This window comes from Aulonocara stuartgranti (assembly GCF_965226115.1).
Source record: "Aulonocara stuartgranti genome assembly, chromosome: 7".
NCBI classification, from domain to species: domain Eukaryota; kingdom Metazoa; phylum Chordata; class Actinopteri; order Cichliformes; family Cichlidae; genus Aulonocara; species Aulonocara stuartgranti.
The window spans coordinates 25,476,978-25,500,589 of NC_138945.1; the positions used below are offsets into that span (position 1 = coordinate 25,476,978).

The 23,612-nt window shown below is 39.3% G+C and overlaps 2 protein-coding genes across 6 annotated transcripts in view; one reads left to right on the forward strand and one right to left on the reverse strand.

The window, feature by feature from the left end:
- antxr1b (ANTXR cell adhesion molecule 1b) overlaps window positions 1-1,508 on the reverse strand; it is a 17,794-nt gene extending 16,286 nt beyond the window's left edge. Inside the window, exon 1 of the mRNA XM_082542252.1 lies at window positions 976-1,508. Within this exon, the coding sequence (XP_082398378.1) occupies window positions 976-1,175 (200 nt within the window). The 5' untranslated portion in view covers window positions 1,176-1,508. The remainder of the gene's footprint in view (window positions 1-975) is intronic.
- The window catches only part of LOC309711790 (bone morphogenetic protein 1-like), a 27,967-nt gene extending 4,996 nt beyond the window's left edge, over window positions 1-22,971 (forward strand). Inside the window, exons 2-21 of one of the 5 annotated variants that reach the window (XM_082542247.1) lie at window positions 3,069-3,461; window positions 6,899-7,000; window positions 7,113-7,262; window positions 7,587-7,704; window positions 8,037-8,215; window positions 8,328-8,433; window positions 9,327-9,451; window positions 11,179-11,294; window positions 13,860-13,962; window positions 14,041-14,157; window positions 14,277-14,422; window positions 14,809-15,004; window positions 15,107-15,232; window positions 17,412-17,575; window positions 17,760-17,940; window positions 19,532-19,657; window positions 20,040-20,167; window positions 20,244-20,457; window positions 21,234-21,484; window positions 21,575-22,971. In XM_082542247.1, coding sequence (XP_082398373.1) covers window positions 3,335-3,461; window positions 6,899-7,000; window positions 7,113-7,262; window positions 7,587-7,704; window positions 8,037-8,215; window positions 8,328-8,433; window positions 9,327-9,451; window positions 11,179-11,294; window positions 13,860-13,962; window positions 14,041-14,157; window positions 14,277-14,422; window positions 14,809-15,004; window positions 15,107-15,232; window positions 17,412-17,575; window positions 17,760-17,940; window positions 19,532-19,657; window positions 20,040-20,167; window positions 20,244-20,457; window positions 21,234-21,484; window positions 21,575-21,709 — 2,910 coding nt within the window. In that variant the 5' untranslated portion in view covers window positions 3,069-3,334 and the 3' untranslated portion in view covers window positions 21,710-22,971. Of the gene's footprint in view, window positions 1-2,856; window positions 3,462-6,898; window positions 7,001-7,112; window positions 7,263-7,586; window positions 7,705-8,036; window positions 8,216-8,327; window positions 8,434-9,326; window positions 9,452-11,178; window positions 11,295-13,859; window positions 13,963-14,040; window positions 14,158-14,276; window positions 14,423-14,808; window positions 15,005-15,106; window positions 15,233-17,411; window positions 17,576-17,759; window positions 17,941-19,531; window positions 19,658-20,039; window positions 20,168-20,243; window positions 20,458-21,233; window positions 21,485-21,574 lie in introns of those variants that run through there. The other 4 variants (XM_082542248.1, XM_082542249.1, XM_082542250.1 and 1 more) reach the window with 4 other exon arrangements.
- Window positions 22,972-23,612: the final 641 nt, after the last annotated feature.

Below are 23,612 nucleotides of genomic sequence, written 5' to 3' on the forward strand. Positions count from 1 at the left end.
TTAGCCTCATGACATTTAATTGAACCCTTATGTGAGCTTATGGCATTTGAGTCTCTTATAACCTGCGACTGTTTCCTTGAATAAAATGGGACGATACCGCAATAGCAGCTGAGAACAATAAGTATTCTAAGATAAGTACTATAATATCACTTAAGCCATTTAAGACAAAAAACAACATTTTTTATATGAATAGAAATATTTTGGGGTTTCACATTGTACAAAATAACACATTTAAAGGCTTTATTTTAGACTCCAAAACTCCAATTGGTGTTTTTCACCATGTTGGCCTTTATATACAGCATTTCTAATCTTATTAACCACTGAATGCTCTTTACCCTGCAACCCACACTCATTCATTCACAGATATTCATATAGTGCTTTTTCTTCAATGCATACGTCAAACATACTGACACAGATTGTGGCAACAGGGGCCACTTTACCTCCTAAGCTGTTTGCACAGTGATTCAAAGCTACTGATCACCTAGAAAATCAGTTGATAACTCATTCAGTTTTAAGTTGATGGTGTAGGTCACAGCAGCAATGAGTTTGTATCTCACAATGCAAATGCCATATCATGACTTGGAGTTTTGAACTGTTGTGGCAGGTACATCGTTAGGAAATTAGCAAATCTGATGACTGAGTCTGTTCTTTTTAAATCAGGCTTCTACTGGTGTGATCAGAAATTCTCAAGCTGGTGACATTTCAAAATTAAAAATGCATTATATGCATGTCACTTACGGTCACATTCGATTCAGTTTCTATTTCAGACCCTACCTTCAGCTTTATAAAGGCCTTAATATTTCAGTAGGCTAAAACATGCTAGTTACATCATATTAGCATATTTTTGTCAGGCAATTAGCAGCCCATCATTGCCACTGGATGACAGCTTGAATGATGCGTGCACCTGTGCCTTCAAAAAGCACCGATGAGTCACACAGATCTCTTCTGTGATCAAGTAAAAATAAAAGCACTCACTTGTCCAAAACAAAGTAGAGGTCAAATCCTCCATAGCACGATGACCCGGCTTGTCTCCTCTCAAATAGCTGAGCTGTGCTGCCAGCCGCCAGGACTGCCACCAGTACACCCAGTTCCACACAAAGCACGACCCGCCTGCACCAGCACTGGGGCATCACTCCAAATTTAGGAGAGCAATCAGCCTGGGAGATGGTAAACATAAATATTGTCTCAGGATGAAGGATTTTTCTTTTCCTGGTGGCTCCTCTCCTTACAGTGCTCTGGAGGTTTCAGCCATACAGACTGAGGGATGAAGAGAGCTCTCCTCCTGATCAGGGTCCCATCTCCTCAGGAGCAGATGTGTGGTGGCAGAGGAGGAGTGAGGCTTGTGGGACTGAGTCTTTGACTCCCACTCACATCACACTTGTAGAAAACTTTGCTAAGAGTTTGCACAACAAAACAAAACTCTCACGCATAGGTGCTTCCTCTCTTCTCAGAGTGTTTCTCTGAATGACTCCACAGCTTTGTCCAGGTATTTGTTTTCACTCATACTTTTCCTTGTTTTGTTTTTTCTTCTTTTTTTCCTTGACTTCTTTTGGTAGTTCACTTGAATCTACAACTTACCCATCAGTGCCACTCAGTGGTAAACATATGCACTGTGCAAAGCTGTTACTGCAAATAAACATTAAACACTTTTTTTCCACACTCCTTTTAATATTTTAGTGGAACTGAATGCCAGATGATTCACAAGATAAATACTATACAGGGTTAATATAAAGTGTCCACATGAAGGATTTTCTCTTTGAGGCTGAACCATTTCTTGGTTATGCTGCTATAGGCTGAGACTGCTGCAGGGAACCCTGCAATACACCGTGATGCACTGAGCACTCCTCCACTCACCTCTTTTCATTACTCATTTCCTTGCTCGAGGCTTCTTCCTGGTAAAAGGGAGTTTTTCCTTCCCACTGTCACAAACTGCTTGCTCACTAAGTGCCGCTTGTATAGTGTTGCTTTGATTTGGTCTATATAAATAAACCTCAGTGGAACTGAACTGAAATGAACTCTTTTAGCTGATTAACAATCAGTAAACCAAATGGTTAAAGAATAACACAGGATGAGTCACATGCTGTCTGATACTGTATGTTCCACTTCAGAAGCCAAATCAATTTAATGCTCCACACTCAACAATTAGCAGTCATTAACAATAAAAAACGAATTTTATATTTCTGTTATGTAGGAATTTCAAAAACATGATTGCTGGATTTTATTATATTTAGTAAGCTCTGGTTTATATCATTTCACATGCTTTCTTGAGTGTATTTCATCTCCCACCTTTCCACCAGGTGCCCTTGGTCTGATTTCCAGTCTCATCCCTCAGTCTTCTGGAGCAGGTGGATGCCTTTTCCAGCTGCTCCTAAGTGTCTTACAGGATTAATGTGCCAGATTATTATTATTACTATTATTACTATTATTATTATTATTATTATTATTATTATTATTATTATTATTTTATGTTAAATCACTCACGATAGAAGTCCCCTTCTATCAGTATCACTACAGTAAACCTTTCAGAAAGTTTCAAAACCTCATCACACATTACTTTCATAATTTCTTTTGATGGGAAATCTTACTGTACGTTATGTAAATAAATATAGATAAATAAACAGTTCTTTCGTTTGTTTTTGGAAATTAGATAAGACGGATAGTAAGTCTTTTGGCAAAAAATAATTAAATAAACTTTTTTTCTTTTTCTTTTTTCTTTCTTTCTTTTTTTTTATTTTTTATTTCCCTTAGCTTCAGTTATGAGTCAGCTCCTCTCTTAACTGCTGAGTCAGTATTCCCGCATTTCAGAGCTAACGTGTGAGTGGACCTTGTAGCCTGCAGGTGGTGTAGCGGGTCAGGAATCAGCACCCTGTGATAGTCTCTGAGGCATAAACAGTATCGGGATTCTGTTACACAAACAAGACCCAGTCTCTCTTATTTAACAGATGTAGGTTGTCGAGAAACAGTTGTAGTGCACAAATACAGGATGGGCTACATGTCAGCTTTGTGTTCCTGCTATAGGTGTTTTTGCCCTTTAATTTTAAATCTTTCTAACATGTTTATTAACACAGAAAGAAATGACACGGATTTTACCCGCGCTTACGTCCGATGTAAAGCCCCCTAAGTCACCTGACAGCAGGTGAAGCACCTCTCTGGCTTCAGAGGCATGGGTGTGTGCGTTGCTGTGCGCTCGGGGCTGGATGCCAGCGAAATCACTGCAGCAGCATGGAGACGTGAGGAAACAGCGCCGCTGGGCAGGAGAGTCTTTTCAGCGCCTTTTTCTCTTACTGCAGCACAATTACAAACTTTACCTCCTCTGCATATTTGATCAAAAGCAATGGAAGTCGTCCCTAGATTTTTGTTTGTTTGTCTTTGCGTTCCTCTGGCGGCTGATTGGGAGACTGTGGACGCAACTTTTACTGACCTCGGGGACGAAATCGACTACAAGGATCCATGTAAAGCAGGTACTGTCCATATTACTGTACATGATACCTCCTTCTCTTGTTGTGTGTTATTGGTGTATTTTTGGCTAACAGCTCGAAGTCTTGAAGGCTCCAATCCCTGTGAGAAGAGCTAGATGTTTATTAAAGGATAACCCTTTAAAAGAAGAAAAAATGATGCTCTCAGCTTAATAGGTGTGAAGACTGGATGTAAATAAACTTTAAACCAGGGAAAATATTTTCAGTCCAAAAATAATATTTACATATTTTTATTTTTTACATTTTATTGTTGTTTGAAAATATGTAGAATAGCAGCTAATCGATTGTGAGGATGTTACACAATATGTTTAAATACAAAAAGTGTAAATGTTTCACATCCTCTGGAACTAAAAGTGATTTTTTTTTAACCTAAAGCTATTAAATCAAGTTTAATAAGAAGAAAAAAAACTGTTAAACGACATGAAAATGGTGTAAATGCAGTTTTAAAAGACAAACAAAACGATTGTGCCATTGCAAACTGCAGTGGTATTTACAAAAAGGACTACTTTTAAAGTCAAATGTAGACTTTCTGTACTGAAAAAGTTCAACCAATTATTTTTTTGTTTACACTTATTAATATGTGGGGGTTTTTTCAAAGTAAAGCAAGCATGTTTTTATCTTTACTCAGCTGTAAGAAAGAGATGTAGAGGTGACAGTGATGCTATAGACACAGCACAGTATGTACCCCAAATTAATTTATTTAGTGAAATAATTGTTCTTTTAATCATGTTATACTTTAAAAAAAACTATTACTGTATTTTCAATTTTTTCAATTTTAGTGTTTAACAGTGTAAATTTTGTTACACTTCAAAGGTCTGTCATGTAAAATAACAGTAATATTAACATTAGCACTCTGGTAGAGTTAAAATAAATACATGCTCCAAAATAAAGTAATGTCATATTTCCTTAATATAATGACAGAGTATTGTGAGCAAGATGCAAGAAACTGCATCTGTTGAAATTAATGTGTTAAAGTACAGTAGTTGTTTTTTAAATGCAATGAAGAGTAACTTTAAATACCTGCAGTCAAGACAATACCATAACTTTCAATTAACATAAGTGCAGTGGTACATGGTACATGTCTGTGTTTTTAATATAAATAGGTTGTACTGTCATAACTAAAAGTTTAGGCAATGGCACAGATATATATATATATATATATATATATAAAACAAACAGTTCACTGCGGTTATCCTGGGCCTCCAGCAGGTTGGGGTTCCTTTTTCACTTGTGACTTCTGAAGCTTTCAAAACAGACCACTCTTCCACTCTGAGGGAGTTGCCTGGAGACTTGAGGTCACTGAGGCCGTGCCAGCACAACCCTCAGCTGGACTGTGGTGAAATCCCTCAAGCTCCAGAGCATGGGGTGCACACTGCAGGGGTGACAGTCATTTACAGTCACCCTTTGCTTGAGTGAGTTTACTTCAAAGGCTGACACAGGGCCCACTACCTCTTTTCGTTTGTACTTTCAACGGTTGTTACACACACTGTTAAATGAGGTATTTAGAGGGAAAGACTCAAGTGAGCAGCTCTGCTTGGCCAATATGACGGATATTATTTTTCAAAGAGCGTTTCATGTCATCCTTGAGTTTTGAAAGTTATCTACAACCCTTAATTGTGTTCCTCACTCTCACCTTTGTTGGCCACTGGAAGATGTTGTGTAGCTAATCTTGTAGTTCAGCATAGAAGTTTATGGTTTCTTTGTTCACTTCCCCACGGCCTATTAGAGCCCAGTTTTCTGTCAGACTCTTCTTTAACAGTTCTCTGCAGCTGACACTGAGCTATGCCATATCTTGAAGCTGTTTCACCACTTTTGTCTTCTACTGTGTTTGCTGCACTGCTGACTTTGTAAGAAATCCTGTAGTGACGCAACTTGTTTTTTTCTTTTTTGTTTTTTTTTAAGGTATTGCAGAAAAGTTGATGAGACCTTTACAAATCTACCTCTGGGGCATTTACCTCTGTGAATTTGTGGAGTTTACTCGTTTTCTGTGTCAAAGTGCAAATTCAGTCCATTTTATCTGCTGTTAGCATTTTATATACAGACCTGGATGAAAGAGCCAATGCTCATTTCTTTATGTTGTGGTATAGAAAATATGTGTAGTGGTTTATTGAAGCAAGAATACATGGAGAGCCAGTATATAAGGTAAAAAAAAAAAATGAGTGCAATTTTAATAAGTTTGAATTTCAATATTTGCTCTGACCATCTTTATTCTTTAACACAGTCTGAGTCTGAGTCAGGTTTTTTGTAATGTCTTTATGTAGTCTTCAGGAATAGTTCTAGAGGCTTCTTGAAGGACATTCAAAGCTCTTCTTTGGCTGCTCTTTGTTCTGTTCTATCAAATATGATCCCACACTGCATCAGTAATGTTGAGGTCCAGGCTTTGGGGAGACCAATCCATGAGACTCGTGGATTGGTCTCCTTAATAAAAATTTATCAAACACTTTACAGGTGATACTGCATAGCGGATCAGAATCTAGTGGTATTTTTCTATGTTCATAATTCCACAAATTTTGACAAGATCTCCATCACCACTGACTAAAATGCAACTCCAAACCATGACAGAGCGTCCACTGTGTTTTACAGACAGCTGTGGACACACCGTTCCCTCGCCTTCTGACCTCCTCCATATATCTTGATAATGATTTAAATCAACAATTTGGATTCATCACTCCATCAGTCTAGTTCTTGTGTAATTTGGTATACCTCAGTTTTTCCTTTCTGTTTCTCTTTCCTAATAATGGCTTATTGACAGCCGTCCTTCCACTGAGACCATTTCTGATGAAGCTTCAGTGAACAGTAGATGAGCCAGATGCGTCTCTCAGATCCTCTGTCAGGGCCTTTCTAGACGTTTTTTCCTATTTCTTAAGGACATGACTTTCAGTTGCTGTTCATCTGTTGTAGATAGGTTTTTGGCCTTCCACTCTTTGTTTTTCTTCCACTTGTGCAGTTTACTTAGTTTAGTTAGACATGGTGCATCAGCACGGTCACAGTCCTGTAATGTATTCAGTTCACATCTTCCTTCCTTCCTTTAAAAGGACACAAACAGTCCTCAGATATGTTTTAGTTTGTGAGCCAAGGGCAGGTTGCAAAAAGAGATGACTTTAATAAGCTTGTTAAAGTAGATGAGACAATCCAATAAAAGTCCCACTGAAGGACAAACTAATAAGAAGAGTCAAAACATAAAAGACAAAATAAGGCAGCAGGAAGAGGTGAACATGAGCAAACCACAAGAAGAAATAGCAGCTCTAAAAAAACATGTAATCGAATGAGGACAAAAACACAGAGACTTTTGATATCAGCGACTTTATGCTCATGTTGTTGTGCGACTGCTCTTTAAGAGGTGCTTTCTAAAATTCTCCTCCCTGTCACTTTAACACAAAGTTATATATCTTCAATTTATCGGAGAACTTTTATCCTCATAGCTGCCTTTTTGGGAGACATCGCACTGGATGAAGACGACCTCCGCTTATTCAAAGGAGCTGATGATGCACAGCACGCTGTCCAGAGCAACCACACAAACTCAGGTGTCAAAACAGAGAAAACCCAACTAATATGTTAGGAATTCAAACTGAATGTGCAAATAAGGGGATCATAATCAAAACAAACTCCCCTGAACGTCCTATCTATCTTTTACAGCTAACAGTTCCACTTCCAGTGAAAACAGAAGGAGTGAGAGGGCTGCTGACAGACACAGCCTCCGTCGACAGAGGAGAGCAGCCACCGCCAGACCTGAGCGAGTATGGCCTGATGGTATCATCCCCTACGTGATCAGCGGAAATTTCAGTGGTGAGCTTTGGTGGACAACAATAAGTCTTACATCTGATTTCACCATGATAGGATGGTTGCAGGATATCAAAAAGCAAATGAATTTTAGGTGTAATGCTTAACAGTGCATCCACCTGACAATTCAACCAAAAAGAACTGACAACATACCAGACGGCATAGAGGTTATTTTCTGCAGACTTGCTGGGCCTCGAACTCTTCGGCTTGCCCTGTAGTGTGCATTGAGCACAAAAACATTTAAAAACCACTGCTTTAAGGAGTCTTTGTTGCCATGTGCAGCTTGGACATCCTGAAACTGTCAACGTCTAATTCAGAGTTTCCTTTCAGGCAGTCAGCGAGCCATTTTCCGTCAGGCGATGCGTCACTGGGAGAAACACATTTGTGTAACGTTCACAGAGAGGGCGACTGAAGAAAGCTACATTGTTTTCACTTACAGACCTTGTGGGTAAGTTGGGAGCATGTCAACATTTTTATGATGTCATCGGTTTTTTAACAGAAGTGTTTGTCTCAGCTTATTGGCTTAGAAAAAAAACCGCACAATGATCTAAACTAAAATTATTGGAGCTCTTATTCATTCATTTATTTATTTATTTGACCAGATTTATTGTTTCCACTGTTTTCTATTCAGAAACCATAGACTGTATATAAAAGATGGAAAGCTCAGACTGAATATTTTCTTTAAAAGTGGGCATATACCTCTCTTTATAGTTAACCTGTTAAAAACATGGGGGGGAATAAAAGCAGGATGTGGACCTGAATAGTGTCGCTGACCGGCAGGTGTTGCTCCTATGTGGGGAGGAGAGGTGGCGGCCCTCAGGCCATCTCTATAGGAAAAAACTGTGATAAGTTTGGCATCGTTGTGCATGAACTCGGCCACGTGATTGGCTTCTGGCATGAACACACACGTCCGGACCGTGATGAGCATGTAAGCATCATCAGAGACAACATTCAACAAGGTACTCTTACTGCATGCGTGCGTTGAGGATGAAATAAATATGTGGGAATGGATACTGATGCTGCAGATGTTTGTCTCTGCATTTAGTTCTTTGTCTGTTTGTCCATCAAAAGGGCAGGAGTATAACTTCCTGAAGATGGAACCAGGGGAGGTCGACTCACTGGGAGAGGTATACGACTTTGGCAGCATCATGCATTATGCAAGGAATACATTTTCCAGGTTGGCATCTTTTTTTGCTTCATGTTAGTATATTCTCAACAGAAATGTAAGGTTTTTTTCTTTTGTTTTTGTGTTTTTTTCTGAACATTTACACTTTTAGCTTTACCATATTTACATTAACAGGCAATTAAAAACCTTTCTTACGGAAGTTAAATATCTCTTAAATTCATGATTTTCTCTGCCTACCTCCAAACTGCGAACACACTAGCCTGACTAGCCCCACGTGTCATCGTTACCAAGCTTGTTTCTGATTATCTAACAGGGCTATACCCTGACCTGGTGTTTGTCCCTTGAGTCAGCTCTGCTTAGCATGCCTCACAGGAAACCTCTGGGGGATTTGTCCTGTATTGTTACAGAAGCGATTCCACACTAGTCTCCTTTTTTGTTTCTCTCCCATGCATGTCGTTGCCCCTTTCAGTTTCTGGGTTTTTTTTGGTTTTTTACCCCCATAACCACATTGCAGGTCTGGGTCATGGAGGCATGCCAAGCTAAAAAAAGGCCCGGCAGTTCAGTCTTTGTCAAACAATTTGGGGTGGAGTGGCCTTTTACTCTGGCATTCAGGAGCGGGCTCCACTGAGCCGGCTGGCACCGGCGAAAGGCCCCATTCAGAGCGCTCTGTTTGCACATGCTTGTCATTCATGGGTGCATCACCATGGGAACTGCAGGGTGGGAGCTCCGAACTCAGTGAAAGATTATCACAATCAATAAATCAAGGTCCTGAACAGGAGGTACATCAGAAAAATCATGTAGATTTCATCGATCCTTCAGTTTAAAACCTCTGAAACTCAGATCTTCTTGCACATCAGTAAAAGTTAGAAGTTAGAAGATGTTTTTTTTCTCTTCAGGCTTTAAGTGTTGTCACTGGATTCTTTGCTGTGGTTTTTTTGAAACAGAGGCATCTTCTTAGACACAATCTTGCCCCGTTATGATGTCAATGGAGTCAGGCCGTCTATTGGGCAGAGGACCAAGCTCAGTAAAGGAGACATTGCACAGGCCTGCAAACTCTACAAATGCGCAAGTAAGCTACATTTGATGTAGAGAGGCTACTCACCAAACTATATAATGAAATCCCATGTGGCCTTTATACTTTTATTATTCATTAATTTAAAAGTAACTGGTCTAACTGAAGATAAAACTCCTCTACCCTTGTCAAACAAAACAAAGGGTTAACAAAAAAGGTTCAGGAATTCTTGCTTGATATTAAATAGAGCAGAAAACCATGGAACAAAAACCTCCATATTCAGGAGAAATAATAAAATTTTACTCTTTGATAAAATTCTTCTACGATCAAACACAACAACACAAACGGTTTAAGATGCCAAAATTAAATCCCCCGTTCGCTTCATGCTATTTGGACAGCTGTGCCGACTTCAATATCTAATATGAAATCTTGTCAAAATACAGCAACACCAAATGCTGTCAGTTTAAAGAAAGAATAAATAAATATTTCACTGCAGTACATTTCTAAGAAAACAGTCTTGATGCCGTATTTTATCTGCTTTCTTGCAGAGTGTCTTCTGGAGTGCGTCACACTCATTTACCCACATTTCCAGGCAGACGTCTGCTGTTGATCCATTTACTGAGATCAACAGCAGACCTTTGGAGTTCCTGCGTCAATGAATATGTGAAAATTACTCGGCTCACTAATATGTTTCACAGACTCATGGGCCTCATGTTCTAGCCGAGAATGACGCAGTGAACGATGGTCAGGTTAAGGTTGATCTTTAGACACACAGGAGTGTCGCTCCTCGTCTCTATCGAACCAATTATAGCAGCTGCTACTTGCAAAGCCAACAGACTATCCACGTAGCTGGATAGTCTGGAGAGTAGCTTTTATGTTTTGTTTAGAGACGCTCTTCACACTGATGGTTTCTAACTGCAGGACAGTGCAGACAGCAACTGTGTTGCGTACTGTAACTGCAATCGAGAAATGAAAAGCTGCTCACTCTTTAGGCAATTCTGATATAGGTAAGGCATGTGGTTTAAGACTCCTAAAAACTCTAACACTCCTGGATCCTTTTCATTTCTGTTTTATTTAGTTAGTGGTAGTTTTCAAGTTGAAACAGCAGTTTCAACCTGATGGCAGCATAATGAAAAGTCTCATCTCTACTGTCACAGGTTAAAAGTAAAAGTGCTTTTATTATTATATGCACCATGGACTGTTTCATACAGAAGATGATTAGAGTCACTGGAACAAAAAGTGGGCACATCTTTTTCTTTTCTTTTCCAGAATTCAGACTTTAATCTCAGGAAAAAAAGTCAGAATTCCGACTTTTTCCCCCTGAAGAGTGAGCAGCTTTCCATTTCTCGATTGCAGTTACAGTCAGAATTCTGACTTTTTTTCTCAGAATTCTGGAAAAGAAAAAAAAAGGTGTGTCCACTTTTTTCATCAGTGGCCCTAATCGTCTTGCATAGATTCAAGATGTGTTAAAAATCAGAGGAGACTATATGTTTTTATCCCCATTGTACACCCTATTTGAAGCAAGACATGGAACTCGCTTATCATTTCTACTAATTCTGTGCTTGTGAGGCACTCATGACTGAGAGTTAATCATCACTGGTTTAAATAAATTGATTAAAAAATGATATTAGTTCTCCCTAAAATGAAGTCCTTTGTGAACTGTTTTTTTTTTACCTGAACACCAATCAGATGATCAGTCAAGGCTTTGCAATGTTTCTTTCCTCACATCTTTCTGTTTTCAGTTCTTAGTTAAATATATTTTAAATAATCTCCTATTGTGACAGAATGTGGGGAAAGTCTGCAGGACAGTTGTGGAAACTTCTCTTCCCCTGGTTTCCCTAACGGATACTCGGCATACACCCACTGTGTCTGGAGGATTTCTGTCACTCCTGGAGAAAAGGTACTCAATATGTGGATGCATTAGCTCCATAAGGGCATGATCAGCATGGTTACTCACCTAATGAATTTATAAAGTCTTTATCCATAGTGATCATGAGCTAAATCAAAAGATAAAGTGGTAGTGCAACAAAATAATGATCTTAAACACATCATAGAATCATAATTTATTTTTCAAACTGCCAATTCAAAGCCCTGATGTTAGCAGTTAATGTGAGGAAATCCACTAACATCTTTCCAGGGAATACAGACACAGATAGCTGCAGATACCACAAACGAGCAGTCATTCTTATTTATGCTTATTTATGCATAAGAGCCCATGAGTAGTTAGTGGATTGTTATGTAGTTTCTTCAAGTGACTCCTCAAGTCATAAGGAAAAACTTAGCGTGGGAAAACTTGGCAGGCATGCAGACATCTGCGCGGAGCCTCGCCATCTGAAGAAGAAATTCATGCCACTTGAACTTCAGCAGATGCAGAAACTATAACGCACGCATTACAGTCGAAGCTGTTCTGCAAGGAGGACTTGAGTAAAGTTCAAATGAGGTCCATTAAGTGTTGTATTAATGCTCCATATTAGTTAGCAAGCATTCACAGCACATGGACTGCAACCATCATCTTTACTTCTTCTGCTAAGTTAACAAGTTTCCCAATCGCAGATGTATAATATTGAAAGAATTTTCTCAAATAAATTAGTGACCAAGACATATGTTTTTGTTTTTTTCTCATTTGTTTGGGCTGATTGGTGTTTCTAATTTAGCCACATGGATGCGGAGGTGAATATGGCTAAGTCAGTCTAGTTATTTCATTCATATAATAGCTACTTTTGGTTGCTCTTATTCACAAGGCGTCACCACAATGAGTCGTACTACGGTGGCCCTGAGAGGCCAAACGTACTGCAACTTAAGAAAACACCAGCAATAAGAAAAATGCTGCAAAAGCACACGAAACACAACGGAAATAGGAAAAACAACAACGGAAATAGGAAAAAACGAAACAGAAATAGGAAAAACAAAAACAGAAACAGGAAGAAACAGATTTCCAAAAGCACAAGGGAAGTGTTTCTGGGGGGACAATAACCCGACGGACCAGTTGCAACCAAAATATGCTAAGAATTTTGCTGGGAGACACTTAAAAGAAGTGGAGGATCTATCGGTTTTGTGAGAAAGGAAAAGATGAGAGTTAAGTGTGTTAGCCTAACTATTAGCCTGAAAATCCGTCATCAGTATTAAATGAATCATGATAAAATATGCCTACCATGTTTTGGGCTCCTGCAACTGGTCCGTCGGGTTATTGTCTCCCCAGAAACACTTCCCTTGTGCTTTTGGAAATCTGTTTTTCTCCATTTCTGTTTTGTTTTTTCCTATTTCTGTTGTCATTTTTCATATATACGTTGTGTTTTGTGTACTTTTGCAGCGTTTTTCTTATTGCTGGTGTTTTCTTAAGCTGCAGTCCGTTTGGCCTCTCAGGGCCAACACCAGTGTTAGTCAAGTTACTTGAAAAAAGTAATCAGTAATTAGTTACTGATTACTTCCCCCCAAAAGTAATCTTGCTAGTTTACTTTACTGGTTACTTATTTTCAAAAGTAATTAGTAACTTAGTTACTTTTTTAAAAGATGATTTACAACCTGAATAGGTGATAAAGCAAGAGATCTTTCAGCCCAGTTCTATTGTTTCTGCATAATCCATCATATAAAATGTAATCAAATGAAAAAGTCTCATTTTGAAAGTAGTTTTTTTAGTTTTAATATTTTAACTTTACGCATGAAGCAAAAATTAAATTATATGCAACATTCTCTGACTGGAAGAAAATTGTTTAACATTTAAACCTATTTTCTGCACATTCCAGCACATAAATTAAAAGTTTGTTGTGTTTACACTCAGTCTTTCAAATAGATGCACGTATAAGACAGCAGAAAATAAATAAAATCAAAGACTCAGCGGTCCTGTTGCTCTATTTTCACCGTAAAGCAGGAGTGGGGCAGGCGGAGGTTTGCCCTGGTGCAGGTGTGTCGTAGCGGTCAGTGGAAGGATCTGGGAGTTTCACATTCCCGTCGTAGCGCACTCGGTGCTTACTCTGAAGTTTAGGGGTTTTTTTGCTCTAAAAATAAGTTTTCTTCCCATGTAGTGTGCAGCAGACGCTAATGTTTTTGTCACTTTTTACGGAATCAAACTCAAAGTAAGGTCAGTACTTCCACGCTTTAAACCCTACACGCTCATACTCTCTCCCGCACTCGATATATTATCCATTGTTGATCTGCACTCACTTACATCATTGTCATGAGACACTCTCGCAAAAAAATCACGGTTTTAGTAACACAGAAATGCAGCGTGCTTTAGTAACAGTAATCTAATGACCTTTTTGCAATAGTAATCCTTTACTTTACTTGTTACCTGAAAAAAGTAATCGGATTACACATTTTGATTTGGCAGATTTTTTCTAGCACAACCCAAATGAATTTGTATCACCTTCCACCTTTTTTACCTCTTTTGGGACGACACAGATGTCGAATCTTGATGCCAGATCATTTGCTAACACCCTGGTGTCCTTCTGTCTCCTCTGCATCTTAGATTGTTCTCAATTTTACGTCCATGGACCTCTTCAGGAGTCACTTGTGCTGGTACGACCATGTCGAAGTCCGGGACGGCTTCTGGAGGAAGGCTCCTCTAAAAGGTCTGTTTTACTTGCGTCTCTAATGTGAAGTTCTTACTGAGAAGAAATGACAGTTTGGGTTTTTTTGCACTTTTGCAGGGCGCTTTTGTGGAGACACACTTCCAGCTCAGATTATCTCGACCGACAGCCGACTGTGGATTGAATTCAGGAGCAGCAGCAGCTGGGTGGGCAAAGGATTTTCAGCTGTTTATGAAGGTACAATGCTCAGTTTTCCCATGCATCTCCTTTTGGTACAGATGTGAATTTGGCCATATGAAAGCAAGTCTGTGACTGTAATCAACTGGTGCTTATGTCACTTCTCACCTCCTGTGCAGCCATCTGTGGAGGAGAGGTGAAGCGGGAGAGCGGCCAGATCCAGTCGCCTAATTATCCTGATGAATACCAGTCCAACAAAGAGTGTGTGTGGAAAATCACAGTGGCAGAGGGGTTTAATGTTGGCCTCTCCTTTCAGTCATTTGAGGTAAAATTACCTCTTTTGTTGTTATTCCTGCATTCTGGCAACGTGCTAGCAAATAAAATTAAAAGGTGGTCCCTGCAGTGAATGGTGCAGTTGGCATATAGAGAGGAATGGCCAACCTGGAAAGATTTAAAACAGTCTTAGCTAATTTGCAAAGATTTTAATGTGCTGCTATGTTGGAACTTGTTTTATTAAACTTGTTAAATAATTACCTACTATACTATAGTACTATAGCAACTTTTTTAAACTTTGAAAAGTCTACAGAGTGTCAGCAGAAAAAAAACATCTCACTTTTATTGTTTGTGGATGGCGAGGATGACGCTTTGGACAGACTTCACAATCCTCTGCTGTAATGTCTATTAGCAGACTTTTGTGTCCGCGCTGTGCAGATTGAGAAACACGACAGTTGTACCTACGACTACGTGGAAGTGAGAGACGGCGCTTCAGAGAGCAGCCCGCTGCTCGGACGTTTCTGCGGGTACGACAAACCAGACGACATCAAAAGCACCTCCAACCAGCTCTGGCTCAAGTTTGCATCTGACGGATCGGTCAACAAAGCTGGGTTTGCGGCCAACTTTTTTAAAGGTCAGAAGGTCATTTTAGCAGCAAACAATCTGGCGGCAGTGAGACCTGTTTGATGCATTTGTCTGGCACAGAAAACTAGTAATTGCCATTTCCTTTTGTTAGAGATGGATGAGTGCTCCAGACCTGACAATGGTAATTGCAAGCAGCGCTGTCTGAACACACTGGGTAGCTACAGATGTGCTTGTGACCCGGGGTATGAGCTGGCAGCTGACAAACACACCTGTGAGAGTGAGTTTACAGCCTGACTGCTCATATTAAATTACTGTCAACTTCAGAATGCCACTGCTTCACGATATGAAGTACACTCTGACGAGTATATTCCCTCTACATGATATATACTCACTATGTACACCTTTAACTGCTCATTAACCAAATATCAAATCATCGAAACATGTCAGCAAGACAGTATATTTAGGCATGAAGAAATGGTCAAATGATCTGCTGAAGTTCAAACTTGAGCATCAGAATTGGGAAGAAATGTGACGCTGAACTTATCAGACGGACTGTTCCTAGTGATTTTCTGTGATTTTCCCACACATCCATCTTTAGTATTTACAGAGAATGGTCCAAATAAGTAAAAATAACCAGCAAGCAGCAAGCATTTAACATTTAAGCATGACCACTCTCGGTTTATCAGACTTTACCAGATATTTAATGTTAGCTTTGGCTTGGATGAATAGTGGGTCTTATCTGAGTCTTGTAGCCTTGAAGATGGTAGCAGATGTGCATGGCCGTGTAGTTGCCCGACACTTGTCGAAGAAATAAGAATTTACTCTTGACTAACTTGACTCTCAGTTTCTAAGCTTTTAAAATACACCAACTTCTTTAAATCCTTAAACTATAGAAAAAACAAAAACTTTGCAGATTCCTCTGCCTCCATCAGTGACTCTGCTGAAGTGTTGTTGCTGTATGTCTCTGCAGGTCACCATGGAAACACTTCATGCAAGTTTCATGTTGTAAACTAAACACTATTTATTTATTTTACACTACACTATTCTATACTTTATGTATTATTATAGTGTAGTATATTAATATGTATATAAATATACTAGGCTATAGCTTCCCTAGTTCACTGCTGTGAAAAATTAATACAAATGGTGACTGATGATTCAGAAAAGAAAGATGGAAATTCCAACCTGCACTGATGAGGTTGATGAGGTGTCTTAGGGGTTAAAACACTGGGTCGTTAGCTTTGGAGGGGAATGATGCATAAATTTGAAGCCTGACAGCATCTCTTGTATATGTAGCTCTGGTCTTTTGGATAAAGTGGCCCTTTAAAGAGCTCAGCGGCTGAGACCTTTTTGTATTTTGTAAAACCTAAAGCCCCACAGCATAATAATAATAATTCTAATAGTTTATATGAGAAATTCATTATTTATGAAGCTACCTCATGTCATATTTTCTTGGATACTGATGTTTAGAGAGGCCCCACTCACTATGGGAAACACACATGTGCACAATAATAATTCCATAATCCCTGCAGGTACTGACTTTAGAGGGAGAATCAAGACACATAATAAAGTTGAGTTTAGGTAAGGGTTCAGATTTTCAAAATAAAAGATATTTAAACCACCTCGTAAAACAGTCTCTGGTTAACAAATGAGTCCAGTGTGTGATGACTGCTTCCAACAGTATAATGTCACAAAGCTCAGATGATCTCAGAACGGCTTCTTGGCCAGGACAGTGACTTCACTGTACTCAAATGGCCTTCACAGTGACCGGTCCAATACACCACCTTTCAGATGTGGTGAAACGGCAGATTCACATTGTTATTGTGCAGCTGACAAATCTGTTTGTAAATTCTGTAGTTTAGAATTTCTGCCATGTCATGCTTAATTTTACAGTAGTGCGCCTAAGCTGTCAGCTCTATTATGCCTACAGTTAAATCCCACAGCTTTTTCCCTGTGCTATAAATAGATAGATGTAAACCTAAAGTTATATAGGCCATATATATATGATTTCTGATAATAATCCTGAGTATTTGGGACTCGCAGGTGTTACTAGAATGAGATTTTTACCTTGTTGAGTCTTGATTCCAAGGAAGCTTCCTGTTTCTACCACATGAGGGCAGCGCTCCCCTGTTGTATCTTCACAAAGAACTTAGATCTTGATTCATCGTTTTAAAAGTGTTTGCAGACACAAATAGCAGTAGGAGCTGACGTTTACTCTCATTTTAAAAAAATAACAAATAATCTAACTAATGGTGTTAAATTTAAGGATGTCTTTTTCTATTTCCAGTACCACAATTTCAAATCCATCAGTTTAATTATTTAGATTATTTTTAAAATAACATTCAGTTTCAAATTTTGTTTTTGTTTTCTTTTGTTGTTTCTGGGAATTTGGGGTTTTGTTTTGTTTTTTGTTTTTTTTACTTTTACCACTTAAATCTGTGTTTTTGCCCCACCAGCAGCTGCCTGTGGTGGATTCATCACCATGCTGAATGGCTCCATCATCACCCCCGGCTGGCCCAAAGAATACCCACCCAACAAGAACTGTGTCTGGCAGCTAGTGGCACCCATTCAGTATCGCATCACCCTGGTGTTTGATGTGTTTGAAACCGAAGGGAATGATGTTAGTGGGGTTTTTTGTGATTTGCTAGGAAAGTGCTTGTACACATGGTTAAAGAGCATTCAGCAGGAATAAATACCTGATAAAAATCTCTGGTGCTAAAATATATCTGTAAAAAATACATCAAGTGAATGATGTACATCAATACATTTATTAACAGGGATCATTTCTGTGTGTTTCCCATCAGGTGTGTAAATATGACTTTGTGGAAGTGCGCAGTGGGTTGAGCTCAGACTCAAAGCTTCACGGCAAATTCTGTGGAGCAGAGAAACCAGAGGTCATCACCTCCCAGCAGAACAACATGAGAATTGAGTTTAAGTCTGATAACACCGTCTCCAAGAGAGGCTTCAAGGCTCATTTCTTCTCTGGTGAGTTGACTGATGATTTAGGAAGCATAGAAGGAACTGCAGAGTAAATGTATCTGTTATGGTAACTGGAGGGACTCAAACACAGGACTCCTTGGCTCAAAGGAAGAACAGAGGGTTTATTCACAAACACCAGGTGAAATGTGCAACAGTGACAAAGTGCTATATACAAGGGTGCGGGGATCAGGGCTCCAGGGAATCCACAGGGAAAAGCAGGGGAACACTCTCACTCCTCTTCAGTCTCTCTTGGTGTCTCACCAGTCTCTCACTCCTCTCTCGCACCAGAATCTCTGTAGGCAACAAGGGCAGGTCCACGGTGTCTGTACACAGGAAACAATGCGTTAATGCAAGAAGCAAAACCACAGGAACTAGACTGCAGTGTCCTAGCCAGGATTTCACTAACACAGGTCAAGCATCGAGCCAGCGAAGAGCAGTCTTGCTTCTTCCCTTTAGTAGAGGCCAGTTAATGAGACGCAGGTGTTCATCTCACAGGTATGTAGGCCAAAGGCGGGAGCCCACAATGAACTCCACCCAGGCGACAGAGGGAGAGAGAAAAAAGAGAAAACAACACAGAATTTCTCAGGCGGATCTGCTGGACGGTGACAATAACAGTATGGTGCAGGGAAAACGGCAAAACCAGAAAGATGCAGTCCGCTGACTTCACAATGAGATATAATGTATCACAGAGATATAATCTTACACAACCTTACCCAGAATGCTTAGTCTTCGTGTGTAAACACATTCTTCCTCTTGTGTATTTTTATTATTCACATCAAAATCTGAGGATTTTCTCTTCTTTTACAGTTCTTTATTTTTGCCCCTTTAATCAAGCTAGTCAAATAATATAACAATAAAATCAAAGCACAAAATTTCAATAGAACAGAATAGAATAGCTACTTTATTGTGATTCAGAACACAGACAAGTTTGTGCACATTAGAAAAAAACATTTGGTGCATTTACTCACCATTGGACTGTACGGCTTAAATCATAATACAATCAAAATCGAAAGATTTTCCAGAATATGGAACTGAAAATGATCATAATAGTTCCCCTTTTAAAGTCTGGCTAATGATCAGATTACATGTTTTTATGCAATATCATCAGATAAACAGCTACCTGAAGTTATTTACTTTTCCTCAGCAACACTAAAAAGCACGTTAAAACTCTGTACAGTACGACAATGTATGATTTCTAGCAGCCATGTAATCCTAAAATCCTGTGCCTAATGTAGCAGACATTTCCTTCTTGAGGAAAGGCTTAATCTCAGTCTGACCCAATAAGTTCTGATGCCTGCTTTCACACATTAGAGTGTGGGAAAAATTATATTCTGATTATTTCAGATTATTCTGAAATGTATTATGTAAACTGCCTAGAGTACCAGGATCAGCAAGCTCTATATAACTTTTGGGAATTATTTTTACATCAGTCAAATCCTTATAAATGATATATACTATGTGTAGTAGTGTCAAAATAAAAAGCAAAATTACAAATTACTTCTACAATATCTCAATGTTACTGTTTGTCACTGGAATTTGTTGCTAGTGACAATAAAGTTTCTATTGTATTCTATTCTACTCTATTCTATGTCCGCAGATATAGATGAGTGCTCCAAAGGTAATGGAGGCTGCCAGCATGAATGTGTAAACACCTTCGGGAGCTACAGCTGTCAGTGCCGCAGGGGCTTCATGCTGCACGACAACAGGCATGACTGCAAGGAAGGTGCAGTATGTCCACTGTTCACTCATCAGTGTGATGTATGGCCTTATATATCCTTACTTTTCTCTAGTGGACACATGAAGCTATCGTTTGTGATTCACTTACTATCTAAAGATGAAGTAGTCTCCTAGAGGGAACACACCCTTTACCAGCTGCTGCATATTTACAGACAAAAGTTTGACCTTAGGACTATTTATTAATAGCCTGAGTGGGAAAGTAGGATTGCTTAAGGGCAGCTTTAGTTTTGCTTTCATTTTGACAGTTAATATGTTCGGCCTGTTTTCCACAGCATGACCTCAGAGGATGCTTGTGCTGGAGAAAAGGAAATGATGTGCAGCTGTCATTGTTTTGCATCCTGCTTTGTTTTTGTTTATTTTTTTTACAGCGGGATGTGATCATGTGATAAACAGTGTGTCCGGCACCATCGCCAGCCCCAACTGGCCTGACAAATATCCCAGCAAGAAGGCTTGCACCTGGTCTCTTTCTACAACCCCGGGCCATCGAATCAAACTCGTATGTCACGATGCCAAAATTAAAACTGTTCAAAACCATTTATATCGTTTTAAGTTTAACTCGAAACAATTTCCAGATTTTTAATGAGGTCGACATGGAGGCTCATCTGGAGTGCGCTTATGATCATCTGGAGATTTATGACGGAAGAGACAATCGCGCCGCGACTCTGGGACGCTTTTGTGGCACCAAAAAACCTTCTCCGGTCATCTCCAGCGCCAACAAAATGTTCCTGCGTTTCTTCTCCGACAACTCTGTGCAGAAGAGAGGGTTTGAGGCTTCGTACAGAGCAGGTGAGCAAACTACAGTGGCACAAAACGCAAATAGAAAAATGCTACAAAAGCACTGAAAACACAACAAAGGTTAAATAAAGGACAACAGAAAAAACACGATAACAAACACAAACGCGTTTTTGGAAAAACACCAATGTGAGTGAACAGCTGCAGAAGTGACAAGCTAACAGTTGCTTTGCTAACAGCAAACATGTGTGTACGGTGTTATATGAATCATAACACTCCATGAATCCTTTGAACACGTCTCAGTGAAAGCCTTCCCATGTTTTGGTCTCCATCAGCTCCACAGCTGTTAATGTCTCCTCAAAAACACTTGAATCTTTGAATCCTTTGTGTTGGATTCAGTTTCCATTTCCAACTTCCATTGTGTTTTGAGAGATTTTGTTTTTTTCAGTTGTCTTTGTGTTCTAGTCAACTTCTATTGTGTTTTATTCAGCTTCTATTTTGCTTTGTTCAGTTTCCTTTGTATTTTATTCAATTCACCTTATGTTTTGTAAGATTTTCTTCAACTTATTTTGTGTTTTGATTGCTTTTACAGTGTTTTCTGTTTGTCTGTGTTTTCTTAAGTTGTTTTGCATCTCAGGGCCACTGTAGTAAACAGACTATAAAATACTGCTCTGCTGAAAAAGAAGAAAAAACCCCAAGCAAAAATAGAGTAAAATGGTGTTTTGAAGACAGAATAAAAGCTCAAAAATGTCACAATTCAGCTGCATTCCTTCCTAACTTTTATGAGTTCCTCTTTTTGACCCTCTAATTTTGTGGTTGTGGATTCTCAGAATGTGGAGGAAGCTTTAAAGCAGAGGTCAAGACAAAAGATCTGTACTCCCATGCCCAGTTTGGAGATAACAACTACCCTGGAGGCTCTGACTGTTTGTGGGTGGTAACTGCTGAGAAGGGTTACGGTGTCGAGATCATCTTCCAAGTGTTTGAAATTGAAGAGGAGGCTGACTGCGGGTACGATTATGTGGAGCTATATGACGGCGCTGACACCAAGTCTCCCAGGCTGGGACGATACTGCGGATCTGGGGTAGGGCTGAATAAAATCAGTCTCGCTCACTAATTTCTATTTTTTATTTATTTGTTTATTTACTTGTCTGTATCGGTTGCTTTTCCTCAGGCCCCAGAGGACGTGTACTCAGCTGGAGACTCCATTGTTCTAAAATTTCACTCGGATGACAGCATCAATAAAAAAGGCTTTCATGTACGCTACATAAGCACAAAGTTCCAGGACACATTACACGTAAGCAAGTGACTTTCCAAACCTTCCCCAAACCTAAATGGAGACTTCACCCCTAGCATTTGGTTGGTCACACCCATTTCCTGGCGAGGAGTGAATGCACGGGTTGATACCACAAACAACAGCCCAAACGCTTTACATTGACTTCTGTTAGACAGACTGAAGCCATGCAGAGACATTACATCTTCACTCTTCATCATCATATAGCCCTGTACCGTAACAGTTTGAATGATTTCATATATAAATATACAATCGCACCACTTGTAATGAGCTGATTGGAGCGCTGTTTTAAAATGTAAAATGTATATATTGTGATAATAGTTTGCCTTTTTATTTTAATCATAATTTCCACTGTGTCACTTTTTTCTCTCTGAGGTTGAAACCTTCATCACTTCTGTTGGATGTAGTGCAGTTTCGTGTATTATATTACTTGATAAATTAACTTAATATGTATGGAAATCAGCAAAACTGTATTCTTGAATCATACCTAATCTCTTATTTAAGATTATATTCTTATCTGGCTTTGCTTTAAATTAGTTTAGTTTTTGAGTTTGTATGTCAGCCATCCTCTACAGCTTCTTGTTGTTGCTTCACAGCAGTTAAGTTTTTTTTCACCCGATCAAAAACGATTCCTTAAACTCCTGGACTACTTGTTAATCGGGAAGTTTTTCCTTTGCTGAACTTGGCATAAATGCATGCAAATTATCACCTGCTGCGTGTGGTTACAGCTGCATTATCACTGATGCTGAGCGTGCGGAGAGGACGCTAATGTCTTGGACAAATGTTTGATTTTTGTTGTGAACAAAGTTCCGTTTATGAAAGCTGATGGTGAATCAACCAACTAACTTTCTTTCCCAATTTCAAATTACTGAGAGATGTGTGTACGTCTGCACCTTGATGAGCCTTTTCATGGTTTCCCATCTATGACTGCAAAGATGTTTTCACAAGTAGCATCCAGCTTTGTTTGTAGTTTAGTACGAAAAACCCTCTGCACACCTGTGCCATGCCTGACATCTTTTAAATCAAAATCGATTTCACATATTTTTCTCTTGGCTACAATCTTTCTCTGCTTTGCTCTGATTATTTGGGACTTAATGCCCCCCTTTTGTTTTCTGAGCCAGATCTAATCTCGCTAATTGGGTGAACTGAGTGTATTGCAGAGACACACAGTCACATAAAATTAAACCTACTTGAAAGAGCAAGACACTGCAGTTCTTCGACCAGCCACTTGAAGCTGCATCCAAAAGCAAGAATCATGTTTACAGCACAGAGGCCAAATTGGTTTTGGCCTCTGTGCACGGTTTCCCCCTTCAGCATCACTGCAGGTGGGTGAATCTTTTTTTATAGCTAACTCATCTATCTGGATACTGGAGTTAGGGAACCTCTAGCTGCTGTGTTATTACTGTTGGAACCTGTTACAAATAGAACTAGCATGCCTCGATGTGTGGTTCAGGCCACCCAAGAAGTGCTGAAGTTACTTAGAACTAATTAGCAAATATATGTGTGGATTGCACATGTACAATCTATGAATCCAGTTTGTTAACCAAGCATCCACCTACTAATCCAAATATGACATTCTTGCTCCAAAACAGCAACATGGCCATTAACATAATGCTAACATCAAAATGAAGCCTAAAGCAAATGGGTAACCTGGCAGTGACAATGGCCATGTTTTAGTTATTTGTTTATTTATTTATTTATTTATTTTCATTTTGTCCCCCCTGCACAATCAATCATCATTAAAGGGACAGTTTTTTGTTCCAGGCTGCAAACGTGTTCATTTCAGTTCTTTGCTTGTGACCCCCTAGTGTAAAACATTTATTCATAGCGCTGCAAGTGGTTGAATAAATTAATTAATGAACTCTTAAGGGTACCATAAGGTAGTCATAGAAAGCAGAATTAAGGAGTTTGATCATGG